At 53.3% G+C, this 23952-nt stretch overlaps 9 protein-coding genes across 9 annotated transcripts; 1 reads left to right on the forward strand and 8 right to left on the reverse strand.

Moving 5' to 3' along the window:
- Window positions 1-247: 247 nt before the first annotated feature.
- Window positions 248-4998, reverse strand: ncr1 (sphingolipid transporter NCR1). Its single transcript, XM_025720218.1, has 3 exons — window positions 4223-4998; window positions 709-4162; window positions 248-655 (listed from the first exon to the last, which is right to left on the reverse strand). The coding sequence occupies exons 1-3, from the start codon at window positions 4496-4498 to the stop codon at window positions 549-551; spliced, it is 3837 nt and encodes a 1278-aa protein (XP_025571766.1). The 5' UTR covers window positions 4499-4998; the 3' UTR covers window positions 248-548.
- A 613-nt stretch (window positions 4999-5611) lies between these two features.
- nscE (NAD-dependent epimerase nscE) lies at window positions 5612-6755 on the reverse strand. The gene has a single exon (XM_025724444.1). It carries the CDS (start codon window positions 6661-6663, stop codon window positions 5722-5724), a length of 942 nt encoding a protein of 313 aa, XP_025571767.1. The 5' UTR covers window positions 6664-6755; the 3' UTR covers window positions 5612-5721.
- Window positions 6756-7531: 776 nt separating this feature from the next.
- BO80DRAFT_496342 (E3 ubiquitin-protein ligase) lies at window positions 7532-9460 on the reverse strand. Its single transcript, XM_025724012.1, has 3 exons — window positions 9128-9460; window positions 8126-9073; window positions 7532-8076 (listed from the first exon to the last, which is right to left on the reverse strand). Exons 2-3 carry the CDS (start codon window positions 9070-9072, stop codon window positions 7728-7730), a joined length of 1296 nt encoding a protein of 431 aa, XP_025571768.1. The 5' UTR covers window position 9073; window positions 9128-9460; the 3' UTR covers window positions 7532-7727.
- A 210-nt stretch (window positions 9461-9670) lies between these two features.
- Window positions 9671-12635, reverse strand: BO80DRAFT_448431 (uncharacterized protein; the record flags this gene model as incomplete). The annotated part of the gene is made up of 3 exons (XM_025721669.1): window positions 9671-10007; window positions 10257-12140; window positions 12211-12635. 3 exons carry the CDS (start codon window positions 12633-12635, stop codon window positions 9671-9673), a joined length of 2646 nt encoding a protein of 881 aa, XP_025571769.1.
- Window positions 12636-14853: 2218 nt separating this feature from the next.
- On the reverse strand, window positions 14854-16289 carry BO80DRAFT_437833 (salicylate hydroxylase; the record flags this gene model as incomplete). The annotated part of the gene is made up of 3 exons (XM_025721014.1): window positions 14854-15285; window positions 15347-15553; window positions 15609-16289. The coding sequence occupies 3 exons, from the start codon at window positions 16287-16289 to the stop codon at window positions 14854-14856; spliced, it is 1320 nt and encodes a 439-aa protein (XP_025571770.1).
- Window positions 16290-17175: 886 nt separating this feature from the next.
- Window positions 17176-18164, reverse strand: BO80DRAFT_193216 (uncharacterized protein). The gene is made up of 2 exons (XM_025714131.1): window positions 17881-18164; window positions 17176-17660 (listed from the first exon to the last, which is right to left on the reverse strand). The coding sequence occupies exons 1-2, from the start codon at window positions 18046-18048 to the stop codon at window positions 17364-17366; spliced, it is 465 nt and encodes a 154-aa protein (XP_025571771.1). The 5' UTR covers window positions 18049-18164; the 3' UTR covers window positions 17176-17363.
- BO80DRAFT_193215 (uncharacterized protein) lies at window positions 18165-19078 on the reverse strand. Its single transcript, XM_025714130.1, has one exon. The coding sequence runs from the start codon at window positions 18885-18887 to the stop codon at window positions 18282-18284; it is 606 nt and encodes a 201-aa protein (XP_025571772.1). The 5' UTR covers window positions 18888-19078; the 3' UTR covers window positions 18165-18281.
- A 1332-nt stretch (window positions 19079-20410) lies between these two features.
- Window positions 20411-22652, forward strand: rfeD (putative transcription factor RfeD). The gene is made up of 5 exons (XM_025714132.1): window positions 20411-20775; window positions 20965-21136; window positions 21182-21330; window positions 21384-21788; window positions 21833-22652. The coding sequence occupies exons 1-5, from the start codon at window positions 20653-20655 to the stop codon at window positions 22502-22504; spliced, it is 1521 nt and encodes a 506-aa protein (XP_025571773.1). The 5' UTR covers window positions 20411-20652; the 3' UTR covers window positions 22505-22652.
- Window positions 22653-22749: 97 nt separating this feature from the next.
- Window positions 22750-23889, reverse strand: BO80DRAFT_504796 (type 1 glutamine amidotransferase; the record flags this gene model as incomplete). Its single annotated transcript, XM_025724445.1, has 1 exon — window positions 22750-23889. The coding sequence occupies exon 1, from the start codon at window positions 23794-23796 to the stop codon at window positions 22750-22752; it is 1047 nt and encodes a 348-aa protein (XP_025571774.1). The 5' UTR covers window positions 23797-23889.
- Between the last annotated feature and the right edge of the window lie 63 nt (window positions 23890-23952).

Consider the following 23952-nt stretch of genomic DNA (forward strand, 5'->3'; position numbering starts at 1 on the left):
GGTTCCCATGGCGGGATGAGGAATGGTATCGTCCGGGCGCCGTCCGGTAAGATTCCATACTGCTTTGGGTGGCTGCCCAACTGCGATCGGCCAACGTCTGTCGGTCAATATCCACCCTCGGTTCTTTAGACTTTTTCTCTAGTCGAAGCTTCAGAACTCACGGGTTCGGGGGCCTCGAACACGATGCTCGCGGCTGCCTACAGGAACGCTGGGCGCGGGATCACCTTGCCTTGCATAGTAAATTCGCTGTTAAGTTCCCGGCCGGAACAAAGTTGGCCCGCGTGTGACGGGTCACGCTTTTTACCAGGGCAGATACATGCGACGTCGCGTGATGGAATAACCAATAGTTCATTGACCTAACTCCTTTCCAACCATGGTAACTCCGGCCATCTTGTATAACATAGAATAAAATATAATCTGGTGTACAGCCTCACTTAACGGATCCTGTTATAGGTCGCATCCGTTGATAGTGGCGTGTGATCAACGCCCCATAAGACGTGATATCATTTCTTGCTGTATAAGACGGTGCGTTCCGGCGCAATGGACGTCTAGTATTCGTCAGAGTCGTAATAATCGTCGTCGCCCAGCAGGGAACGGTAGCCCCTGGATGCCAGGTTCTCTTCAAGGCCACCATCAGCCCCAGGGTCGGCATAGCCTGTTTGGATCAGCATTGATTTTCATAGATCACGTCAGACAGAGTGAGCTTACCCTCGCCGCCAAAGTAGCTGAGTGCCACCGGCAAGAAGATCAGAGCATGGGTGGCAGCAAACACAATCAAAGCCAACCACACTCGGAAGTAATAGATTTCGAAGATCTTGCTCCGAGTAAAGGCCAGCACGCATACTCCCAGCAGCTTCGTCACGGTAATGCCACTAAAGACACTGCCTCCGACATTTACCAAAGCCGTCCACGCCCGCGCGTCTTTGCCCCGAAACTTGGTCGGCACCCTCTCGAGGATAGCTCGGGATGGGAACATGAATGCACGAGCAATATGCGCGCAAAACTCGACCGCGATACCCACACAGATAATGAGGTTCACGAGGGAAACAGCATTGAGCGACACGCCGGCTACAGCCATGGCGCCCATGATATCGACCAAAATCATCACGACCGTCGTAGTGACCACCGCGCCAGTCGCCACAGACCCAAGGAGCGTGGATGTTAGAGCGAAGATGATCGCGACGGCAAAGCCCAGCAATGTCCCCGTCAGCTGGATGATAGAGACATACTGATCAAAAAATATGTAGGTTTTGGAATACGGAAATACATCGATTCCGTGCTCCTTGGAGATGCCATCGGCGATCCGGCGGGCCGAAATGTACGACTTGATGAAGTCATCTTGCGTCCTAAGAGGGGTGTGGGAGGTTCGGAAATGGCTGGCGTTGGTGATCGTACGTTTCGGGTCGATAACGAGCGCGTTGCTGTACGGCGCCTTGCCTCCCAGGGGGCAGGAAGCGTCCGTAGGGGATTCCAGCCACTTTTCGACGTAGTGGATGAACTCGTCTCCTTCTGGCATTCCGTACAACGAGATGTTCCAGGCAGGCGTCCGGTCCTCGAAGCAGATCTCATCATTTTCCTTGCAGCAGTCCTGCTGGGGGTTGAGCCAGTAGAAAAAGTCATCAATCCAGCTGGCGGTGGATCCCGCAATATAGGAGACGTTGGATCGTTTGGACTCTTGCTCGAGCACAAAGGGTAGAGAGAATTCCTCGCAGGTAGTAAAGCGTCCGCAAAGCTGTTGCTGGTGGTGCCGTTCAGTGACATTCACGTTCCGGGTCACAAAATAGACCGGGGGCCCAGTTCCGAAGTAGGCATTCAAGTCCTCAAAGTACTGAATGAGGTACGAGTCGCTCGGCACCGCGATGCGTTGGTCCAGCCCGAGCGCCACCTTTGGAATCAAAGCCAGGCCAGCTGTCAGAAGGCCCAGGAACGTAATCACCACTAGAACCTTGACCCGGCGTCCAAGAAGTGAAGATGCGTAGACCTTGCGAATAAATGCTTGCAAGGCGCTTTCTCCCTCCTGGTCGTCGAGAAGCTGATCGTCGGACATGCCGGAATGCGCTTTGCGGACCGTCAGGCACGGAATGCAATCCGCACGGAGGCTCTCCACACGCTTCTGGTTCAAAGCCAGAACAGAGATAAACATGGTAATCTGCAGAACACCGTTGATAAAGACCGCACCGGCAGCATAGACTGCAAAGTTCTTCACCGCAGGCATTCCGACAAAAACGCCCATGGCGAAAGCGATAGTCTCCGTGGTTGCGGAGAGGAAGATACTGGGGCCGATTCGGCCCACGGCACGAGCGATCCGCTCATCGATCTCTTCGTCTGGGTGGCTAACGTTGATTCGTTCGAACTCGTGGACAATCAGGAAGATGTTGTCGACACCCACGGCGAGAACCAGGAATGGGATGACTTCAGCAATGATCAGGGTGACCTTGATCCCTGCCGCAGAGAACAGCCCAACCGATGCGGAAACTGACATCAGAACAATGACAATGCCGACAATCCCCAGGGTAAACTTGGACTGGACGAGGGCATTGGCGGGATTGGTGAACAGAGACTTCCAGGTCACTGTCACCGAACCCAGTGCCAAGGATGCGTAGATGAACATGATGATGTAGCTAATGACAACGATCTTGGCATCGGTGTTGCTGGACTTGTTCAGCTCTTGCTCGACGCTGACTTCGGTGTTGAACGAGACCCGGAGTCCGCGCTCCTTGGCTTCCTCTTGTACCACTTCCAGGATGCGTTTGAGGCTGTCCTCCCAGTCAATGGCATTGGCTTCACCTTCGGTCCCTTGCTGGTGGTTGTCCACCACCCAGGTTGTAATCAGCGCTTGGGCATCCAGCACATCGCCCGAGTCTTCATAACCTCCAAGGATCATCTCCGGCCGCAAGGGTTGTCCGAAATCCGGGAGACAGCTCACGTCACCGGGCGAATCCGCGCAGTGCTTAAGGCGGGCTTCCCAGGTATCGGGGTCCAGATTGACCACTGATCCTCCGAAATAGCCCGTCAAAGACTGCACCACACAAGCTTCGCCGGTTGGTTTCGTGCAGATGTCGTCGAGGATCAGTTCTCTGTCCAGGGAAATCATCCGGTGCACCCGTGACTCCACGTCGAACCACCAACTTAGGGTATCATAGCTCAGAACGCGCCCGTCGCCGGACGAAGTATCGTTGACGAGGAAAGCTTGTTCTGCCCGGTAGAACGGTCCGAAATTGGCATCAAAGTAGGCCTTTTCTTGCGCCGCTGCTGAGGTCGGGCTCACCCAGAGGCGGACCGGGTCCGTCTCCACGGCAAAGCGAAACCATCCCAGACTCAAGAGAATGACCACAATAACGCTGGTCAGAATTGTGATGCCCGGGACGCGAGCACAGGCACCGCCGATGCGGTTGAACATTTTGTCGAGAAGGGTGTTCAACTTGTACACGCCATTGGGCTGCTCGATATAGCCCCCCGCGCGGACAATGTCACCTTCATCCTCATCGTCACTCGGGGATGGATCCTGCAATAACCTGACACGTTCCGGTTTACGGTAACGGCGTTCTCGGTAAGAGAAGTAGCTGGAGAAAGCTACCACGACCAGCAAGAAGACCGAGTAGATGAGGATCACAGAGAAGGACAGACATGGCAGAAGGCCCACATGACAGTATTCGTCTGTTTTGATGGCTGGTAGCTCAGGGCACACGTCGGGACAGTCCACGCAAGAACAGCGGAAGGCCTCATCGGCGTCGTTGCACGCCTTGGGCTTAATTGGCAGCGCCTTCATACCCTCAGGGTCCGGACCAGCAGGCTCCGTCTTGAAGTTGATCTGAAACGGGCTTCCCAGCAATTTCTTGTCTCCCAGGAACTTTAAGAACTGGGAGTAATTCTTGGCACCGCCACCGATGAAATCGATGGCCTTACCCCCGGAAGCACCATTCTTGACGTTCTTGCAGCTGTCATAGAACCCGCTCTGGAACTCTTCCGACCAGACGTTATCGATTTCGGTGACCAGTTGTTTTCCAGAGCTATTCTCGTCGATCTGCGTGACGTTGACGAACAAGGACTGATCTGGGGAGCAGGTGAAGGTGCAGAAGATGTTGAAGAAATTCGCTTTGCAGGCGGGACAGGACGCGATGATGCCCTCAGCGAGCTTCAGATTTCTGGAGAGGGCATCGATCTGAAGCAAGCATCCACCTGGTTAGAACGATGTCAAATGCAGAGTTATGATGGAGCTCACCTGCTCATCTTCACAGCACACCGGGCCTTCCTCCCATTTGCTGCCACAGAGGTCTACCAGCTTCTTCCTCACCGCTGTTTCGGGCTGCTTTGCCAGGCCATTGTCGGGACAGGGGAGCTCGCCACCGAAGAAGGACTTTTTGCCGCAATGCCCGCGAATGGCACAGCGGCCGGGCTCATGGATATCCGTGAAGCCCAAGCTCGGATCGTCTCGGGCCAGCGATGGAGGGAGAGCGCCAAGACTTGCGATAATGGGGATGAGGCGGAGTCCCCGCATGGTTGGGGGAGTAACCGGTCCGGATAAATGAATGGAGCTTCTGGTTACATTCAAAGAGGCGAAATCTCGGGGTAGCGGGCTGGATGGGATGAAAGGGTTGGAGATGGCGAGGAGAAGTAAATAGAGGAGGCGCAGTGTCGGCGACGAGCTTCCGGGATGACGATAAGCGCGATGTACGTAAGCGGCGATCACGGGTCGGGCGCTAACGTCAGGCACTCCCCCGCCTGCTCCAGGAACCGACGGTTACTCTGTCAGGGACATCCAGCTTCCCCAATGATTACCTCCATTGACAGGGAGGTTAATGGCTGACAGCTGACCGCTGACAGAGCTTGGTCCACATCATTAATACGGAGTACATGGTTGATCTCTGCGACGGAATCATGGAACTATTCCCGTCCGAATGCAGTCGTCGATATATTTCCAGGCGGAGATACTCCCGCACGCCATCAGGTGATGCACCCTCACCTGACCGATGGTCCGTCACACCCTTGAGTTGGTCTCGACGTGGCAGCGGAATGGCCTTTGCCGGCTTCGGCAAGGGATGATCGTTCGATTGGCAATGGCGAATGATACTCACTCGAAAGCTATTGTACCCCAACAGATAAGCGCATATGGTTGCCTAGCACACAGCATACCCACTGTCCATTGCTCATTCGAATGTAATCTGGACTCGGCTTCATTGACGCCTTGCCGTCGCCAGAATTGATACCTTGATCAATGCATTCAATATGGGCATACGAGACCATTTACCAAATGCTTGGTTAAGCCAACAAGTTCCTACAGCATGGTACACCGCCAGTCGATGGGAGAGCCCGTCTGGCTGGAGCTGTCATAATCAAGGCCAAACAAGAGCCGAAAGGCGCTTGGTGAATGACCTGTCGGTGATTGCTGAATCCTACTGTACGGATTGCGGGTAAGCGGATCTACTCCGTACTCCGTACAGCTAGCAGCTTTACCGTCCAGGATCTTTGCAGGGCGTAAACTCTTGTACAATGTCGATCCGTCATATTCTGACCCCATGCGTCATCAACTAAATATCACTAATTAGGTTTACTTTCGGGTGTGTGCTCCTACTTTCACTCTAGCGTCATCACAAACGGATGTTAACGTATCGCCAGATATACATTCGCCTCCGTGATATTCCTTTACTTTCTAGGCCATCGTAACACTTGCTAGACAAATCTGATACTATCAACTCATCCCTCTTATCAAACCCCAAACCATCAGTTACTTCTTCTGAACACGTCCACCAGCTCCCTATAACTGCCCTCCCGAATCTCACTCAACAAACTGGGCATCTCCACCACCCATCCAAGCTGTCTCCTCGCCTTCGCCCCCGAAGCCCTATTCCCCGTACTCGCAAAGGCCACCAAAAACGGGCCCCATCTCGCCGTAGCTTCCTCTCTCGCAACGCTCCGAACCGGGACGCCCGCCACCTCTCCAATCGCCTCCGCCAGCTGTCGATACGACGTATCCGTCCCAGCAACCCCATTAAACACCTCCCCCGCACCCGCCTTCTCCGCAGCAAGCAGATACAACTCAGCCGCATCATCCACATGCACCTGAGAGAAGCAGTGCTTCCCATCCCCAAGATACCCAGCCACCCCATATTTCACCGCCACCTTAATCCATCCCGACGCAAACCACACCCGATTCCTCCGTCCATAGACATACTGCGGCAACCGAATCACCGACACCCTGACCCCCTTCTCGGCCCACGCCAGCGCCTTTGTCTCTGCCTCCCGCCGCACCGTGAAATGCCCATCCGGAGCCACGGGCGACTCCTCGTCCGTCTCCTTCCCCTCTGGATCCGGCTGAATGAGCCCCGTCCCACTCGTCACCACCAGGGCTTTGCCCGTGCCCGCCAATGCTTCCGCCATTGCATCCACCGCCTTGATATCAATCGGGATGAGCTCCTTCAAAGGCTTAGTAAAGTCGTGAACGAACGCCAAGTGCAGCACGATATCCGCGTTGCGGGCCTCCGCGTTCAGAATGTCGTAGGTTTCGAGCGTTCCTCGAACGGGTACAGCCCCCAGGGAGGTGAGGAAGTCGTCGCCGGACGCGCTGCGAGAGAGCGCACGCACGAGATACCCTTTCTGGAGGGCTCGCTCGATAATAACCCGGCCGATGTAGCCTGTACCACCGGTGATGAAGATGGTCGACATTGTATTAATTGGCTTCTGACGTTGTTCGTAGTGGTTGACTGTATGCTCGACTGTATGCTCGACTGTAGAACTCAATTGGAATTATAATTGCTGGCTTCTCAACAAACCAGATCATAAAAAAGTGGGAGCATCTCCCCATATTTATACCCCCAACTCCAACTCCAATCCACCCCTACTCATACCACTACTTACCCCCACCTATAGTATAATACCCCATCATAACATCCAACCCAATTACTAATAACCCCCAAATCACCTAAGCAAAATATTTCTAGTTAAGCAAAGCACGTAAGCGAATCCTTTACTCCCTGGGTACTAGTAGCTCCCCTCTTGAGTCCCTCACTCACTACGGAGTACACAGACTGTACTGATGTAGCTGAGCTTACATACAACTAACCCTAAAGTTAGTCAGGACGTCCCGAATACCGTCGGCGATCGGAGGTTCCGATGGGCCGGGATTCGGGGTGAATCCTTCCTTTCTGGTGTGGGGTTGTGGATGGTTCTGGGTTTAGGTGCTTAGGTGCTTAAGCTAGACTAGTGCTACTGCTAAGCTGTGGGATATATGAAGGAATGGAGTATGGAGTATGGAGTATGGAATATGGAATATCCGGATGATGCCCCGGGAGGAAGGGGGGTGGAGGGTAGGTATGGGATGAGGTGAGATGAGATGATTGTCTGGTTGGGGTGGGTAAGTAATACCGTGACGTATGGTTAAGGTATCGTGTATGATTGATCTATTGTTGTGCTGGTGTTTGAGTACTTGATGTGATGTGCTCTTGTTATGCTGTTCTGTTTGGTTTGAATTGGTTTTAGGAGTGGATGTTGTTGCTTGGGATGTATACGACGTGGTCTTGTTGGAGATGGAATCGATTGATCGGATGATGGGGGCAGTCAAATGTTGTACATTTGATTTGGTATGGTGAGAGGGTAATCAACTAGTCAGAAGTGCACACAATACTAGAACAGGAACTTGATCGACAGGAAACAGGAAGCGCTTAAAAGCCTAGTAGATTCCATCGACTCATTCAGATGATTCAACAACTACATCCACGTGTATCACGCCGCTAGATTCGATTCCGTCGACAATCTTCACACACGCGAATATGACATCGCCGGCATTGGAGAATGTACTTTCGATGACGATCGTCGCAGATTTCGCACTGGAATCGGCGCCTGCCGGTACCAAAGATTCGCTCGAATTTCCCAGGGTGTTCGCATTCGTGGTTTCCTCGGAGATCTTCTTGCATCTGCTCAATCCGGAGCTGGCGAACTCGAGGCGCTAATGGCTCCACGGCTTCTCGATCTACAACTTCCTCTGCTCTCACCACCAGATGGTCCTCGGCCCATCGTTCACAGGTGCACGTCTTCCATCTCATTCCACAGAGATAGCAGAACTGGGCTCGGCATTTGCAGCTGTTGGCGTCGTTAGTTAGGGCTGTGATTATGTGCATGAGACACGTACGTGATATGATAGCATCCTATACCTAGAGCGACAATGGCTCTGCAGGAGAAGCAGCGCTGCCAACCCTCGTTAGCAGCAAGAGCCAGTGTGGCTTGAGTAGCTGTGTCCTCGGGACAGTCGTCGTAGTGAAAGGCATTTTTGCACATGGCGCAGGTGAAAGTGTTGCAATAGGGGCATTGCGCTCGCTCTCCATTGATATGGCTTGGAGGTATGAATTTCCCGCAGTTCAAATTGCTGCAGTATGTCCGGTCTGTCGTGGAGAATTCGAGTTCCGCGCACTTGAATTCATCAAGCTCAGTCTCAGACAAAGCTGTCTGAACGACGTCCAAGGAGATTGGCTGCCGACAGCAGCGTGGGGGGAAGAGAGACTGATCCTTGGTGGCTCTCAAGAAGAGATCCTTGAGACAGTCACTGCAGTAAGTGTGCTTACAGCTCAGACGGTGTATCTTGTGTGCATGGTAGCTGTCGTAGCAGACACAGCATTGAATCTTGCTCTGTGACTTTTCGATCGCCTTTTCTTGTCGCTGGGTATAGGTCATTGAGGGACCTGCGATGCACTCATCCTCGCTATCCGAGGGCTCGCGGACCCGGAAGTATTCTGTGCTGTCATTCACAGTCAGCTGCTCCAGCGAAGGATTTCCATGTAGTCTGATTGCCAGTTGTCGATCATTGTTCGCACCACTCTCCTCCTGGGTAAGCGCTGCAATCAGCTGGCCGTCTGAGTCCACCGCACGGGCGATGCTGGCCGCGAGCTTCTTGTCCAGCAAAAGGGTTATGTGCATTTTTATTTCCTCCAGGTATGCTTCGACAGCAAGTTCGTGGTCGGGAGGACTTCCATCTGCTCTGGATTTTCCTTTACGGCTCTCGTTATGATGGCGGATTTCTTCGATTTGCTGGCGCAGAGCATCGATCTCGTCGTCGAGGATCGATCGACATGAGATATCCATGCTGCCTCAGTCAGTAAGGCTGTGGTGATGACAGGTTAGGAGGTTAAGGAGTTACCTTGGTACTTGCTAACGATGAAAGATTATATAGATGGAATTGACGGATAACTTGGTGGGAGTATGATGTGTTGATGGTTCTTCATGCTAGCAGGCAAAGTGTGAAAGGAGGGGCGAGGCGACCGAGGGAAGAAGTGCCTATATCACCTGACGTGCACCGATGGAAAGCGTTTGATAATATTCAATGGCGTCTCCATGACGCCGGTTGACGAATGGGGGGAGGTGTCACCGAGGGCAGGGTGATAGATCCAGTATTCGAGGCATCACGTACACAGGAAAAAAGAGATTAATCATGTGCGGATTCCGACTAGGCCACAGAGAAAGTTGCAGAGACAGATGAAGGGGGATGGAGAGACCGGAGAAAGACGGAGAGTGAAGAGTAGAGACAGCCCCAATCACCTGACCGAGTGCGCTCGACATTTTTCAGGCAAGCGGCCCTGGAAAACTTGTAGGCAAGAACATAATATTTCATATTGGTATATGGAATAGAAAAGTGTGATCTAACTTTCTTCAGTAACACGAGTCTACAACCACAATTGGCCAATCAATTTCCATAGACCTGGTAGAAGACATCATGGCCCTCTCGCGCATTTGCCCCCAGTCTGATCAGCTCCTTCCGAAGGCTCCCAAACTCCGGTGACGCATACTTCCGATAAATACTGGTGATCACTTCTAGCGCCGTCGCGGACGGATCAAACCGAGTTTCCGGCAGCATGGCATCGGGATCAGCCCCGTGTTGCAAAAATAGCGACACGACTGCAGCCTGACGTCGAGTACCTTCCTCAGTCGTGTCATGAAACTGGATCCACTGACGACGTTCGGCCTCACGAAGCTTATCCAGTATGACCAGCCAAGGTGTGCGGTATTTCTTGTCGAGATCTCTGTATGTCTGGTTAGGATCAGCACCATTGGCGAGAAGGGTGCCGATAATTCTCGGACTGGACAGTGGGTATACGGTCCTCTGTCGACTGGCAAGAAACTCAATGCAGTGGCTGAGTAGCGGAATCCCTCCCACTGGAGCATCGAGTCTGTCCCTCTGGACCCGTTCGCGGACGAGAATGTCCAAGCCAAACTTGGCTGCGAGGGAGAGAAAGGGATTTTAGAACACTGCGTTCTTTCGCTTCTCGTACGAAGAAAAGAGATTCTTTGCCCAGTGGTCTTTCTCAATGGAATCGCGAAACGCCCAGTGTTGACAGAGGGAACGGTCAAATTCAGGGATCAGCACAAGCTGGGATCGCGCATCTTGAGATAGCCGGGCGTGGGTGAATGCCAAGGGTATGCTGGGCCACCACTCATCAATCTGTCGATGCGGCTCGAAGCCATCGAGGGGCCCCTTGAGTTGGAGAATATGCGATGTGAGAAGAGCGAGATGCGAATCGAAGGACGTTCCTATCATTGATCCCAAAATCCGGGACCAGATATGAGAAAGGGAAAGATAGTCCTTGACGGTTCGATGTACATATGAGACCTTGCTTTCTGCTAGTAGTCGCGCCGGTGTTAGTTTGGCCCGTGTTCGAATCCCTGATGGGCTTGGGGCATGCGTAATGACCAGGCCTGCGCAATCATTGGAGAAGCAGTCTTTGGTTCGTGCGCAGATGTGATTGATAACATCTGCCGTCGGTTCTTGGACTTTATCAGGAATATCGATCTGTCCCTCTACTTGACATGCAAGCGCCAACTCCCATAGCTGCATAGTGACAGCCTCTTCCTGCCCGGTGGCATGGCATGCTTCTTCCCTAGCATGCAGGAGCTGAAACAGTTTGGAAATCAAACATGTCCGATCCTTCGCCGGTTGTTCAAAGATAAAGTATGTGAAGAGCCCATCTATGTCAGCCGGGTGTTGAAGCAGGAATTCGTGTATTGTTGAGACCTCTCGATAGTCCTGACGGCGCAGCAGCGACTGCACCACCAAGGTCACCCAAAGGAACACTCCGTCAGCCCTTGCGACAACTTCATCGATAAGCCGCGATACTCCATCTGGATCTTTGACAAGCAGAACCTGGGTTATGGAGTCCCCATGTAGATGATCCCGAGCATATTCAAGCATATCCTGGCGGGTGAGGTCGTGAAGCTCGAGTCCGGGGTTATTGATAAAGGCTGCCTGAAAGATCGATAGCTGTCGGCTAGATAAACAGAACTTCACATGAGAAAATAGGGAAGCCGTAGTTTTAAAGAAGGAAACGATGTCCTTGTGATTCCCCGCACACTCATCTAGCCCGTCGATGAAGAGACAGATTTTCGCTTGGCCCACGGTATGCTGCATAAAGCTTTTGAGAGCATCCTTGAGCTCTTGCAGCTCCCATGAGACGGAGGCTTTGATCCGTTCTCGCGTGCTGAGAGACTGGTAGTGCTTCCACTTTGCTGAAAACACAATGGGAACGAGATACTTCTCCTGGTCCAGCAATTGAAATAAGAGATGACGCATGAGGCCCGTCTGCGACCTTTGCTCCAAGGTGCCACTGATCCAGAAGTAAAATCCGGCTGTGATGAGCGGCTCATTCCCTGCCCATCGGTGAAGGAGATCTAAAGTGGTGGGGTGGTGCCGTAGAAAGCGTACCAGCGTCGATTTGCCTGATCCTGGCTTCCCACTAATCCAAAAGATGCCGCTATCGTGGGCATTCGACAACCAAGTAGTGAGTGATTCCTCCACGTGCGACTTCTCATGCCCGGGCTCTTTACTGGTAAATATCCAGTCAAAAGTGGCCCCATGGGCAACGGTTACACTGTCTTCTCTGTCAGTCATTGATGAGAATTTTAGACTCTCAAGCAGAAAATCACGGATGATCATTTCCTGGTCGGTGAACTCCGTATTCTTATTGTATAATTGTGAATCTGGACCCGTCCTACTTTTCCCTCCAGCCGGCGTCTTTCCAAAAAGGGACACCGCACTGTTCCCTGATGGCAGCTTACTCTTCGGTGTTGCTATTGCTTTCCGTTGAGTATCGAATTCACGTTCATCCAGGGAATTCGCAGCAGCAGCGGAGTCCAGAGATTCCCGAGTTCCAGTGTGTTGACTGATTTCCAGCTATTGTCAGCCGGTTATGAAAATATCATCCAAAATGATACTATGGTTAACATGTATACCTCGACCGGATCCCTAACCCGAGCTCTGACTTGAAGATGCCCAGTCGTTCCTCCAAAATCTCTACATCCTCTCGCGGCCAGAGTTGTTTGAAAGTCCGTATTTCCTGTGGGAATCGCGAACTGAACGTCTGTATCAGGTTCAGGCGCGATAGGATGGTACGGGCGACGATTGCGCAGGCAGAGCGAGTGTTGTCCAGAGTCTGCTCTTGCTCACAAAGTGGCCCTATTTCCCGACCAGGAAATGGTTCCGACAGTTGTCGTTCTAGGAATGCAAACTGCGCCGAGGTTTGGTTTGCACCCCAGTCCGGCGAAGGCTGATCATCGTCGTGTTCATGGAGTTCGTACAATTGCCCGACGAGTTGAATCCCGGCACGAAGGAAGTCGGCGACCTGAGCCGCGGCCAGCTTCTTAGGTTGGCCTGTCATTTGAATGGTGGTCCTAGCTGCCACGGATCATATGCCGTCTAATCAAAGTTGAAGAGGTATAGTGAACGATAAAATAAGTGGCAGTTGTGCAAAATTACCACCTGTCAGCAGCCTGGCGGGGGCCAATCAACCTATAAATAGGTGGCTGCTTATCATTAATATCACTCGTGGCAGCAATAGCGACGGCATAGATCTAGACCCTGAGCAGAGATGATAAGCAGGCAGAAGGACGGCTTCTGTAGCCGGTGCCTGTTGAGAGATAACCTGGCAACAAAACTCCATTGGAGCAAACTGGGTTCTTCATTGGGTCAATTGCTGCAGGATTCGGGTGGTTAATTCGAATTGTTGGGTTCGGTCGGAGGTGACTCACTGCTTATTTGCACGCGGAAATCAGCGCTCATATATCTCCGCTGACCGAGTTTGCGGTATATAGCAGCTAGGTCGGTCTGCAGCAATTTTTGTGGCTTGTTGAATGCCACTTTAAGACTCCTTCTCCCCAGGATTTGACTCATTCCCCTGTGGACTAAAACCGAGGGCAACGCTCCCTTGCCATATTGATTCACATCGCGCCATGCCATCTCATACGGCAACAACGCTCCATTCGAGCCCCCTTTCGCTCAACGTAGAATAATACTCGAGACCTCACGACTTGTGCCAGGTGTCAGGCATCATGTCGAGTCTTCTCAAATGCATTTCTGGCAACGTGTTTCCGGGATGTATGGGCACCTCAACCCAAGGTCCTCCCCGATCAGATTGCTGCAAATCGTCAGTTATTCAATCCACAATAACCAACCCAAGCATGTCGTTATACCAAGACCTACCAAGACCTGGGGTTGACAAGGACCCACAGGCCCAGTCTCCACATCTTGTCCTCGGTAGTCGGGATAGCCTCAACACCACGGGGTTTCACCTGCGCTGGTAGACAAAAAAGGAACTCGAGTGATGTGCTAAGAGCTGTCTCCATAAAGCAAGCAGTATAGTCGAGCATCGGGGAGTCGTATCCCATAGATCGTGTCCCGATCATTCTAGAGTCATCCTGCCCGCCTGTGAGTGAGATCGGATAACCACCACCACCATTCCACAGCCTGTCTGCCTCACTTTCCTAATAAATTCCAACTCACAGTCAGAAACCCAATATCTGCACGATCAAAGAACCAAAACCAACCAATTTAGATAATCCAGCCCACAAACCCGTCATCGTCATCGTTCCCAGTTCCATCACGATGAACCCATCGGAAGACCAGCTCACTATCGGAAGCGCCCTCCCCAACCCCACATCCGAAGGCTTCCCCCTATCCAAACAGCCCAAACCATCAAAACCACTCAAACAGAGCAAACAGGTTTGCAGTCCGGCCCTGATTGGAGGATAGTTACCTTGGCCGACCGCAGCGTGCATGGGGTTGCGGGGGACCAATCAGATTGCAGTACTTCGGGCATGGAATTTTTGTCCTGTTTGTGTCGTGTTACTTCTTGGGCGTGTTTGGGGGTGGTGAAGGGATACAGTTTTGTGTCTGGTTTTCGCTTCTGATTCTTTTGTAATGGATTTTTGGTTCGATTTTGTATGGTAATTTTATCTTGGAAGTTGGTTGAGTGAAAGTGGTGATAAGGTTCGCCATGACGCAATTCCATGATCTCGCGATACTGCCGTATACTCCGATTGAGAGTCTGGTGAATCCGGTGTCGTATGTCTGGGAGTGGGTGGTAGAGTTGTCGTGGTCGATATCGGAGCGTAGTCTCTCTGAAGGAAACGGGATCGGTTGGTTTGATGGAATATGATGCTTGATGGTATGTACTTGATCTGCTTTCGGGATGATACTGCATCGGATGGTATTGACACTTCATTGTTGAATCAGATGTCGTGATGTGAGACGAATGGTGCTGTATTCTCTGGGTTCCTGGTACGATCGTGAGGTGGGAGTAGGTTGATAGAATTGAGTGGTGTGTTTGTTTGGAGGCTTCGTTGCATAGTACGGTATGATGGGGTCGCTTTCATACCAGGTAGCTACGGTGAAGTTGGAGAGAGGGATGGGGTGATTCCAGTGAGCTGCGACAAGCTATGATGAATGTATCCATTGACACAAGACTGAAGCAATTCGAATATGAACAAACCAATAATTTCAAGATAGCTTCGCTAGTTCCGTAATCTATTCAACAAAAGCACAAAGCGGAATAGCAATCGCTAATCAACCCAATCATCTATACACGGCTGCAGATGTATCTATAAGGAGGCCTTCTCCGCATGAAGCCTCTGCTCCAGTTGCTTCCGTGCGTCGTCGCACATCTGACCGATATCCACATTGGCGATGATCCCATTCCGGTGGTTAATCGCCGCTTCAATCTTCTGAAAGTCGCCGCCCACGCCATCCGCACGCCACTCGTAGCAGTCGCCGATAAACCGACTGCTCTGCACCAACCACTGCGTGCGCTCGCGGCGATTCTCGTCAAACGCTGCCAGGGCGGCCTTGAGGTCCTTGTGCGTCTGCACCCACTCGTCTTCCAGCAGAGCAGCCAGGACGGCGGTATCCTCGATACAGAACCCAGCGCCGGCCCCGTGGTGCGGCGAGGTGGCGTGCGCGGCGTCCCCGGAGATAGCCACCCGGCCCTTGTGGAAGGTCGGCACAGGGTTTTCACCCAGGTCGAAAATAGCCCACTGCGATAGAGTTAGAGTTAAGTTCGAGGAAACTTCAAAACTTCAGGGGACGAAAACCTACCACGCTGAGTTCGGGATCGGTCAACTTCAACAGATTGATCACGTTGGAGCCGTAGCCGGCAAAGTCGCGCAGGACCTCGTCGCGGGTGCCCTGGCGCGTCAATCGGGGGTACTCGGCCCATTCGTCGGGGCTGGTGTGGAAGGCGACGATGTTGAGCGTTTTGCCCCTGTTGACGGGGAAGGTCAGCATGTGGCCGCTGGGACCCATCTAGAGTCGTTAGTGCTGCTAGTTTGGCTGCATTAAGCTTAAAGAGGATGCTTACATGCATACAGGCGTTAGAAGCCAATTCCTCCCCGATCGCGTCGACCGCCTTATCCATGGGCACCAGTCCCCGATAGGCGTACTTGTGGGTGTAGGACGGCTTCGCAGAGGGATGGTCGGCGCCCACGATAAGCTGGCGCACCCGCGACTTGATTCCATCGCAGCCGATCACCACGTCGGCTTCCTCCTCGGATCCATCGGCAAACTTCAGGATCAACTTGCCATCGCTAATGCGCTCGTGGATGTCCTCTAGTCGCCGGTTGAAGCGAGAAATCTCCTTGGGCACCAGCTTGATCAACTCGTCGAGGAAATGCGCGCGGTGAACGCCGTTCTGTCCCACGCTGTTGGAGATGGTGAACTCGATGTCCTGGCGACCGTTGTTCGCCGGGTTGGGCCCCTTGTTGTACCCGTCCAGATAGTCGAACCACACCTTTTGCTTCGTGGGCCAGAGGTTTCGGGTGCAGACCTTTTCGAACGCGTTGTAGATGCCCTCGTGACAGAAGTTCATGGCTTGGACGGCATTGGGGCCGAAGGCGACCCCCGCGCCGACTTCGGCGAACTCGTGGGCTTGCTCGTAGATGGTGACGGAGATGTTGCGGTGGTACAGGGCGATGGCTAGAGTGACGCCGGCGATACCACCCCCGACGATGGCCACATGGAAGTTCTTCTTGGGCGCAGTCATTGTGGTGATCGGAGTGTGGGTGGTGGTAGAGCTAAGATTGAGTTGTGATTGAGATGCTATCGACTTGCGCGGTCAGCTCTTATGTATCTACCAGGCACAGTGCATCCCCTCACCGGCGATGTCATGTAGCGTGACGTGGAGTCGGATGCTGGCAATCACGTCGGTTCCAGGGTAAAGTGCCCTCCAGCCATCGGATGCCGTTGGTGCTGATCCCCGTGGGGCATCGGACCCGGATATACGGCACCACCGCTGGGGTAGCCGATGGTCAGCATGATGCTATCATGCTATACAGGCTGAAAGCAGCCTGGTGAAGCCTGGAGGAAGCGGAAACAAGCTCCTTAGTGATCGGGCTAGCTTGTAGCTCGTGTGGAGGATCACCATCCGTGATGGTCCGTTGTCTCCTGTCGGGCTATGGTAGTGACATCACCACATCCGACGGTGTTGCGGAGCGCCATTCAACACAACCCCTATACAAGAAGTCTTGCGATAAGACTCCCATCCCGTTGCATACGTTCGGATGCAGGGATGAGGCGGGCGATCCGACATCACCTTCAGGGTTTGAGATCTCTGCCATGGCTCGACATCCCTTCGTCGGATAAAGGGGTGGACAACCAGACTCCGTTCTCTCAGAAGTGGTCGGCATCTCGACTTGAAGTCTTTAGGGTCCCTCGGGTATCACGTCGAAGCTACGGGGATTGATACCTTCACGGAGTATATAGGCTGCGGTGCAACGCAGGTTCATGTACTCCATTCTGCCGCCAGCCGTTGACCGATCGGGAGGTACAGACTGAGTAAGTAGGGAAGAGAAATGTTGGATCCCAGATCCTTGCCGATCCCATCTCGATCGCGCCGGCCATTCCATGGAACAGTATCCTCTATCAACTTGACTATTGAAACTGGGAAGGGGAATTCAGCACTGAAATTGAGGGGTTGTTCTCCTTCTCCCAGGACTCTCCCAAACTCGCCCAACGGTACAACCAACCTCCGGTCATTGTTACCGTACCGGTACCCGGATGAAAGATTGAAGAATACAGACCAGCCGAGTGGGGGACTCGTCCGAATCGGTCGAGACATTCACCAACAGGCGGCCTCTGATTGGGTACCGTGCATCATCCCCTGCCGGAAACTGAGCCAATCATAATGCTTTGCGCACTGCATCGTGCCCGGAAAGGCAAGTGACCAGCTGCCCGCAGAAAGTGCCATTTGGACGTGCAATTTTCGGCGGCCACCAATGCAGGCGGCTCCCCAGACACGGCCGCCTGGAATCTTTGCTGTTGGGACGATGCATGGTCCCCTGCGAGGAGTGCTCGCGGCCTGCATGAACATCGTGTGGTATTGGCTAGGCAGATGCAAGGGATTCAAGAACAAAGCCTGTCAATGCGATTGTCAGCTCCTCCATCTTCTACAGTACGAGTAGTATCAGGTCCCGCTCGGCCACCGGGAGTCAGCCAGCATACGGAGCACCCAAGTACATCAGACTTCAGAGTACTGTGTACCTGTACCATGTAAGACTGACTCAAGCTGGTCCACGGCATGCTGCGACTGGTGGGCAATTGAGGTCGTTTTTCCAAGAATAGAATTTTCTCCGCACCCAAGTGAAACTTTTGACCAGCTCTGTCGGTGAGGATTTCGGACCAGACCAATGGACACCATGTGGATTAGGCCACGGTTGGCCAGCAGGAATTATTCTTTGCATATGGACTCGAAATCCATGGATATGGGTGAACATTCCTGGGCGAGTGTAGCGGAGTGCACACATTAAACAACCATATCGGCTGAAGTCCGTAACCGAAGCTAAACCGCCCCTCTTGTCCCCAAGCTAGAACCGCTTAGCCGCGTGTGCAATGCATAGATAGACTTTCTGGCCGGACAAAGTACTGGCTAGTGGCTACTGACTGGAGGGTCAACGGACAAAGACAGCACGGGCAACGGGTCAAAAATTAAACAAGGCCTACTCAACTAAGCCCGGGAATTCACGGCACCCTGTTTCGCTTAAGACAGGACTTGGGCATCAACCCCTCCACTCCGGCGGACAGCGATAGTGTGATTCCGAGGCACCTCCTCTCGGCCGTTGTGCTGGTCAAGATCACCTGTTGACGAGTTGCCCCTTTTCCTGGGGAATAGGAATCTTCCGTGTCGCCTTACTGAAAATCGCAGGAATGGTCCAGACACTCCGCCATGGGCCAACAAATTGCCCCAGCCTCCCATGGAATCGGCGGTGGCCACTTGTTTCGAGAAGGCGAAAATTTCCTCGCGCGCATCGTTTGCTAAGGTACACCCGTTTCGAGAGCCCCACCCAGACGGGAATAAGGAACTGGAGTGGCGTCGCGCTAAACCAATCTTGCCACTAGCGCCGTCTCTAGGCCACGCCCAGGGAAAGCTCCAGCTAAGAGCTCGGCGCTGCGTTGCATGGAAGCTCAACCCGGAGCTGGGGAGAGCTGGAGGAGGAACTGGGAAGGAAGAGGGGTATGTTGCACATGGCCGTCCGTTCGCTGGCTGGCCAGACACCACGCGATCGGGATTCCTGAACTGCCTAAACGGACTACGAGCAATGTGACCTTCCGATCTGCCATGGCCATAAGGCCCCCTCCCATTCATCCGTCGCCAAAGCTGATTATGCTGCAGCTGTCGCAACCCCAAGAATGGAGGGGTTCCACCGGCATTCCCGAAGTGCTGGTCAGGACGTGTGACCGTACCGTATGTATGGTATTATTCCAGCTGCAACTGCATCGGCCACCAATATCATCCGGAAGTTCGGTCGAAGTTTACCTTTTTAATCGAAGTCAAGGGTCTTTACGGAGTACATAGAGTACATCGTAGAAGTCATGGCGAGGATTTATACTCCGTACCTCACGGAGGTCTCCGTCGTCGCAGCTACTAAGTTAGAAAGTTGCCTTCCCCCCCCCTCCTTGATTGCGGTACGGTATTGTCATCTCGACCCGATACTGCTTGAGTCTAAGCGTCACCGACTTATCGGCAATTAGATTCCCTGCACATTCAGAGCTGCTCGAGTGATCCAGATATCCTGATGAGAACAATAAGACTGACTTCCTAGAATCTAATTCCAAGGGTATGCCACTAAACAAGTAATATCTGCGAGGAGCGAACCCGAATTCATGCTTTGTGCGGATATCGCGCTGTCCCACATTACAGTTATCGATAGGCGCAATCGGCATCAGATAGTACTAGCTCTATACACGGTACGAAATGGTAATACCAGCAAGCACATGCTGTATCACCCAGGATGATAATGCCTCATAGGGATTGATGGCAAACCCTCTGCTGCTTGACTAAGTACTACCGTAGCACGATGTCGTAGCTACTTGCTAGTTCTGAGCTATCTCCAGCTATCTTGTTAGTTGCTACGGAGTACCACGCCCATGATCGAACAGCTCCCGGAGGTCCGTTATCTTCCCCGTGACTCTTGCTCTCACCCGCCGTACGGGGCTGGAGTATGCTTATCGTGTCACCGGATCGAGTGCCGTGATACTCTGATCCCAGCCTCGAGGGTACAGCTCATCCTGCCGATGCACAAGGGCGTCTTCTGCATTATTCACTAATCCTGGACCTCCGACCTCTACAAGCCACGCGGTCGGGGTGACTCGGATTGATCTTCCCACTTTTGACTTTTCTGTATTGTATGTAATGTTAGAGGTAATTCATTTCATACGTGTACGGAGTACAGTATGTACAGCTCGGTTCCCACCCTCCTTTTCTTCCCCTCCAGGCATCGCCGCCTTTCCCTTTTTCCATTTTCTTTTTTTTTTTTTTTTTTACGGAGTAACGCTTTTCTTTTTGGACTCTTGCTCTTTTTGCCTAGTGGATTGCCATCCCCCAATCCGCAGGCTGTCAATTTTCTTTTTTTTCGAGCCGACTAGCCCAAGGCAGCCTAGGCTGGGTGGCCGAGACCTGGACTGGGCCTAGCTGCTTGACCCCCTCCCCCTTCTTGGACCTGACCGAGTCCTCGACGGTGCTTTAGTTTCCTGCCATTACGCCGGACGTGCTGGACGACGACTACAGTAACCACTATTATTACGACCTCCGAGGCGTAGCTCAGCAGTAGGGCGAATTCATTCGATATTACTCATACACTCTATTACTTGCCGTCTAGCTCGACCACGGATTCATTCCCTCCCCGATCTTTTCTTCCTCATCGTTCGCCTCTCAGCTTCTCCTTTACATACTCGTTGCTTGCTTTCTGGATCCTTTTCCTGCGCCTGACAGTAGAGCATGCGTTGGAGGTCCGGTCGTGCAAATTGAATTGATCTCGATCTAGTGCTGCCTGTGCCTGTGCTTGTGCTTGTGCTGCTTGTGCTGGTTTCTGGCTTGACCCTCCCACCGACCCCGCCGCCAGGACGGATCCATGCAGACCATGCCGCCGCGAGCCTCGCTGACCAGCTCCTTCTCTGTCACCGACGTCAACAATGAGGTGGTGTGTCCCTTGAAGAATAATGATGGCTCCAATTGTCGGAAACGATGCCTGGGCGTGAGTGCTCGCTCTTCTTCCCTTCCAGCTCCCATCTCAGTCCTTATCGATCGGGAGCCCCACTTTCATGCAATGGTCAGCAAGCAGCCTGCGCTGCCTGACAATTGGCCGGAGCACTGTTGAGATATATCGGTCGCTGTCCATCCGATGCCTGCTCTAGTGCCTGCTCTAACAGGTTTCTGCCCTTAGGAGAAGCGATATCGCTCCATGCAGGAGCACATCCGGCGAGCCCACCCCAATCACTACATCCCGAAGCTCCCGGCGACCGAGGAAAGCTTCATTTTGATGGTCACCACGCCTCCCGACCAGCGGGCCCATCTGTCTCCTCCCAATAATCAGGCCCCTTCGCGGCGCCGTAATGGTCGGTACTTCACTGCCTGTGTGTGGCTATAGACTGACGGTTTAGTCGCCGACCGGGACATCTACGTCGCGGATGCCAGCTCTCCGGCGACCCCGCGGGGCATGGACGAGACTCACCCCGCCGCCGCCACCGCCGCCGTCGCATTGGCGCAATTACATCACAACCGTCTCGCATCCGACTGGGATACCGACATGGTATGTATACTTGGGAAGAAGGAATTAGCTGCGAATTAGCTAACGGTGCGCAGGAAACACACTCGGATAATGATCAGGATCGCCTGCGGTCGATTGAACTGCCGTCCCTCAGGGAGCACTTCAAGCAGGAATCTCTGCCTCCGTTTTCGTCCCCGCGCCCTCGCGAGCTGCTCCCATCGATTCTGACGCACTCGCCGCCCGGTCGCTCTTCCACCCTGCCCCCTATTCAACACCGAGACAAGCTTCCCCGTCCTCGCAAGTCGTCCATTTCCAGAGCTCGGAAACCGAAGCATGAACGGACGAGATCAAAGGAATACGCGCGACGCCCGAGCCTCGGTGAACGCAAGGCGCTGTCTGCCGAGCCCCAAACTGCGGCGTGGGCTCAAGGCAAGCGCTGGGAGGATTTGATCGAGGCCGCTACCTCGGCCACGGAAGCGGATGACGATCATAACTCGGAGGTAGGCGCTCTTCGCAGTCAACCCGAGCTGTACTAAGATCACAGGTTGGTCGGTCACCTACGATGCCGCCGTTGATTTCGCACATTACATCGGCTCCTTCGGTCGGCAAGAACCGGTCATCGCTCCCACCGGCCTTTCAACCCTCGCCCGGACTGCCGCCACCAACTTCGCATCGGCCTTTTCCCCCTCACTCGTATGCAGCATCGCCTTTGCACAAGTCGTTGACCCCGCCACCGTTTGACATGGCGCGCAATCGCGACAGTGATTTGGAGCCTTTTCCGTCCATCGAGTCTTCGCTTGATTCAGCCTCCTCGGCCTCGGGCAAGACGTATGCATTCAGTCACCTCGGGACTAACAACGAGTCAAGTCCGGTGTTGAATATGTATCCCTCGTCGGCGTCGCAGCGCCAGCATCACCGGTTTTCGAACCCGACTCCGGCTTCCTACCGCAGCAAAGAGATTCACATTTACTGTGCGAGTTGCAAGCGGCCGTGGGCGCTAAACGAATGCTATGCCTGCACGGAGTGTATTTGCGGCGTGTGCCGGGAGTGCGTGGGGTTGTTTATCAGTAGTCCACCGGTGTCGTTTCGCAATGTGACATCGAGCCCTAGCAGCGTGATGTCGCATGGCCCGACCAGTTACCCCAGTCCCCGGGGCTGTCCTCGGTGCCGCACGGTGGGAGGCAAGTGGAAGGCGTTTCAGCTGGATTTCCGGTGATCCTGGTGATGTGTTATGTTTTACGGAAGTTATGAATAATGGCTGGGCACGATGAGAAATGAGTGGCGTCCGACTGTAACTGGTACAGTGTGAGGGCTGGCCCAGGATGCGCCTGATGACCGGATGATGAAAAGGACGGTGTTTGGTATACATACGCTGGCGGTATATACAGGATGGTGTTTGGATATCTTCATTTATGGTTAGATTTGATGCTTAGGTTTCATGAGGTTTGCTTTAGGATATGCTTAGGTTCTGGTCGACCAACTGATCAACTGGCCGATGAGGCTGAGAGTAGATGCCAGCTTTTCTTTTAGCCCGGCTTTTTCTGCCGGGGACAGGTACTCGGTGGGTTCATCCTCTCCCGCCAGGAATCGCACCACCACTTCGGCCGCCACCTTGGAATCATCCCCCTCGCCATCCACCTCCCCAATCGCCTCCACATATTGCTGAAGAGATTCCTCCGTCCACCCCAACCGCCTCCCAAACTCCACACAGGTTTCCCGATTGACCACCGAATCGAACTCAAAATGGCCCTGATACGACAACACCCTGCCCGGAGCATACAATCCCTGAATGGGACACTGGTCCGTCGACCCAATATTCACCCACGGGGCTGGTAGCGCGTCCCCCTCCCCCCCCCCCTCCTCCGAAGATAATAACGAGGAGGCCACCCAATCCCCATGCACCATCTGCACCCTCCACTCCTTCGTCCCTTTCAAGCAGGGAAACGCATCCACGAACCCCGAGGAGAGTGTCACCCTCGCTAATCCGATTTCCATGCCGAGGGGACAACGTTCGACCCGCACGTTCCCCTTTTTTGCTCCCGTAGCAGAGGAAGTAGAAAGAAGAGAGTACGCAATAAGCTGATGTCCGAAACAACTCCCGAAGAGCTTCACCCGGGGGTAGTTCTCATATACTGTTCTCAGGAAATCGATTAAGGGGGGGATCCAGGGGAGGGTAGGGTCGTAGACTGAGGCCGCGGAGCCGGTGATCAGGAGGGCGGAGATGGGGATGGTGAGGGGGTTTACCGCCCCCTCTTCTTTAGGGTTAGGTGGTGGATGGGAGGGGGTGGTGAGTAGGCTGGAGAAGGAGGGGAGGTGGCCACCGACGGCGTCGTAGGCGGTCGTGTGGATGCGAATCTCCTTCTCCTCCTCCGAGGAAGAATGTTGGTTGAGACGGGTGGTGGCTGCGGCGAGAAGAGCATGGAATTGGGTACTGTAGAGACCGCGGGTAGTGTAGATGGTTGGGACGGGGACGTCAGTGTCGAGGATGGCGATGTGAATAGTTCTCATCTTTGTTTTTGTTCTTGATATTTATGAGATGTGTGACTGGATCTCTCTCTCTCTGTGTGTCTGTTGGTTTGGATGAGGGAGAGGGTATGTATGTATGTTGTATGTTGGCTGAATGAGGGTCGGGTTGGGGCAAGATTGATATACTCGATAGATAAC

This window comes from Aspergillus ibericus, assembly GCF_003184845.1.
Source record: "Aspergillus ibericus CBS 121593 unplaced genomic scaffold BO80scaffold_45, whole genome shotgun sequence".
NCBI classification, from domain to species: domain Eukaryota; kingdom Fungi; phylum Ascomycota; class Eurotiomycetes; order Eurotiales; family Aspergillaceae; genus Aspergillus; species Aspergillus ibericus.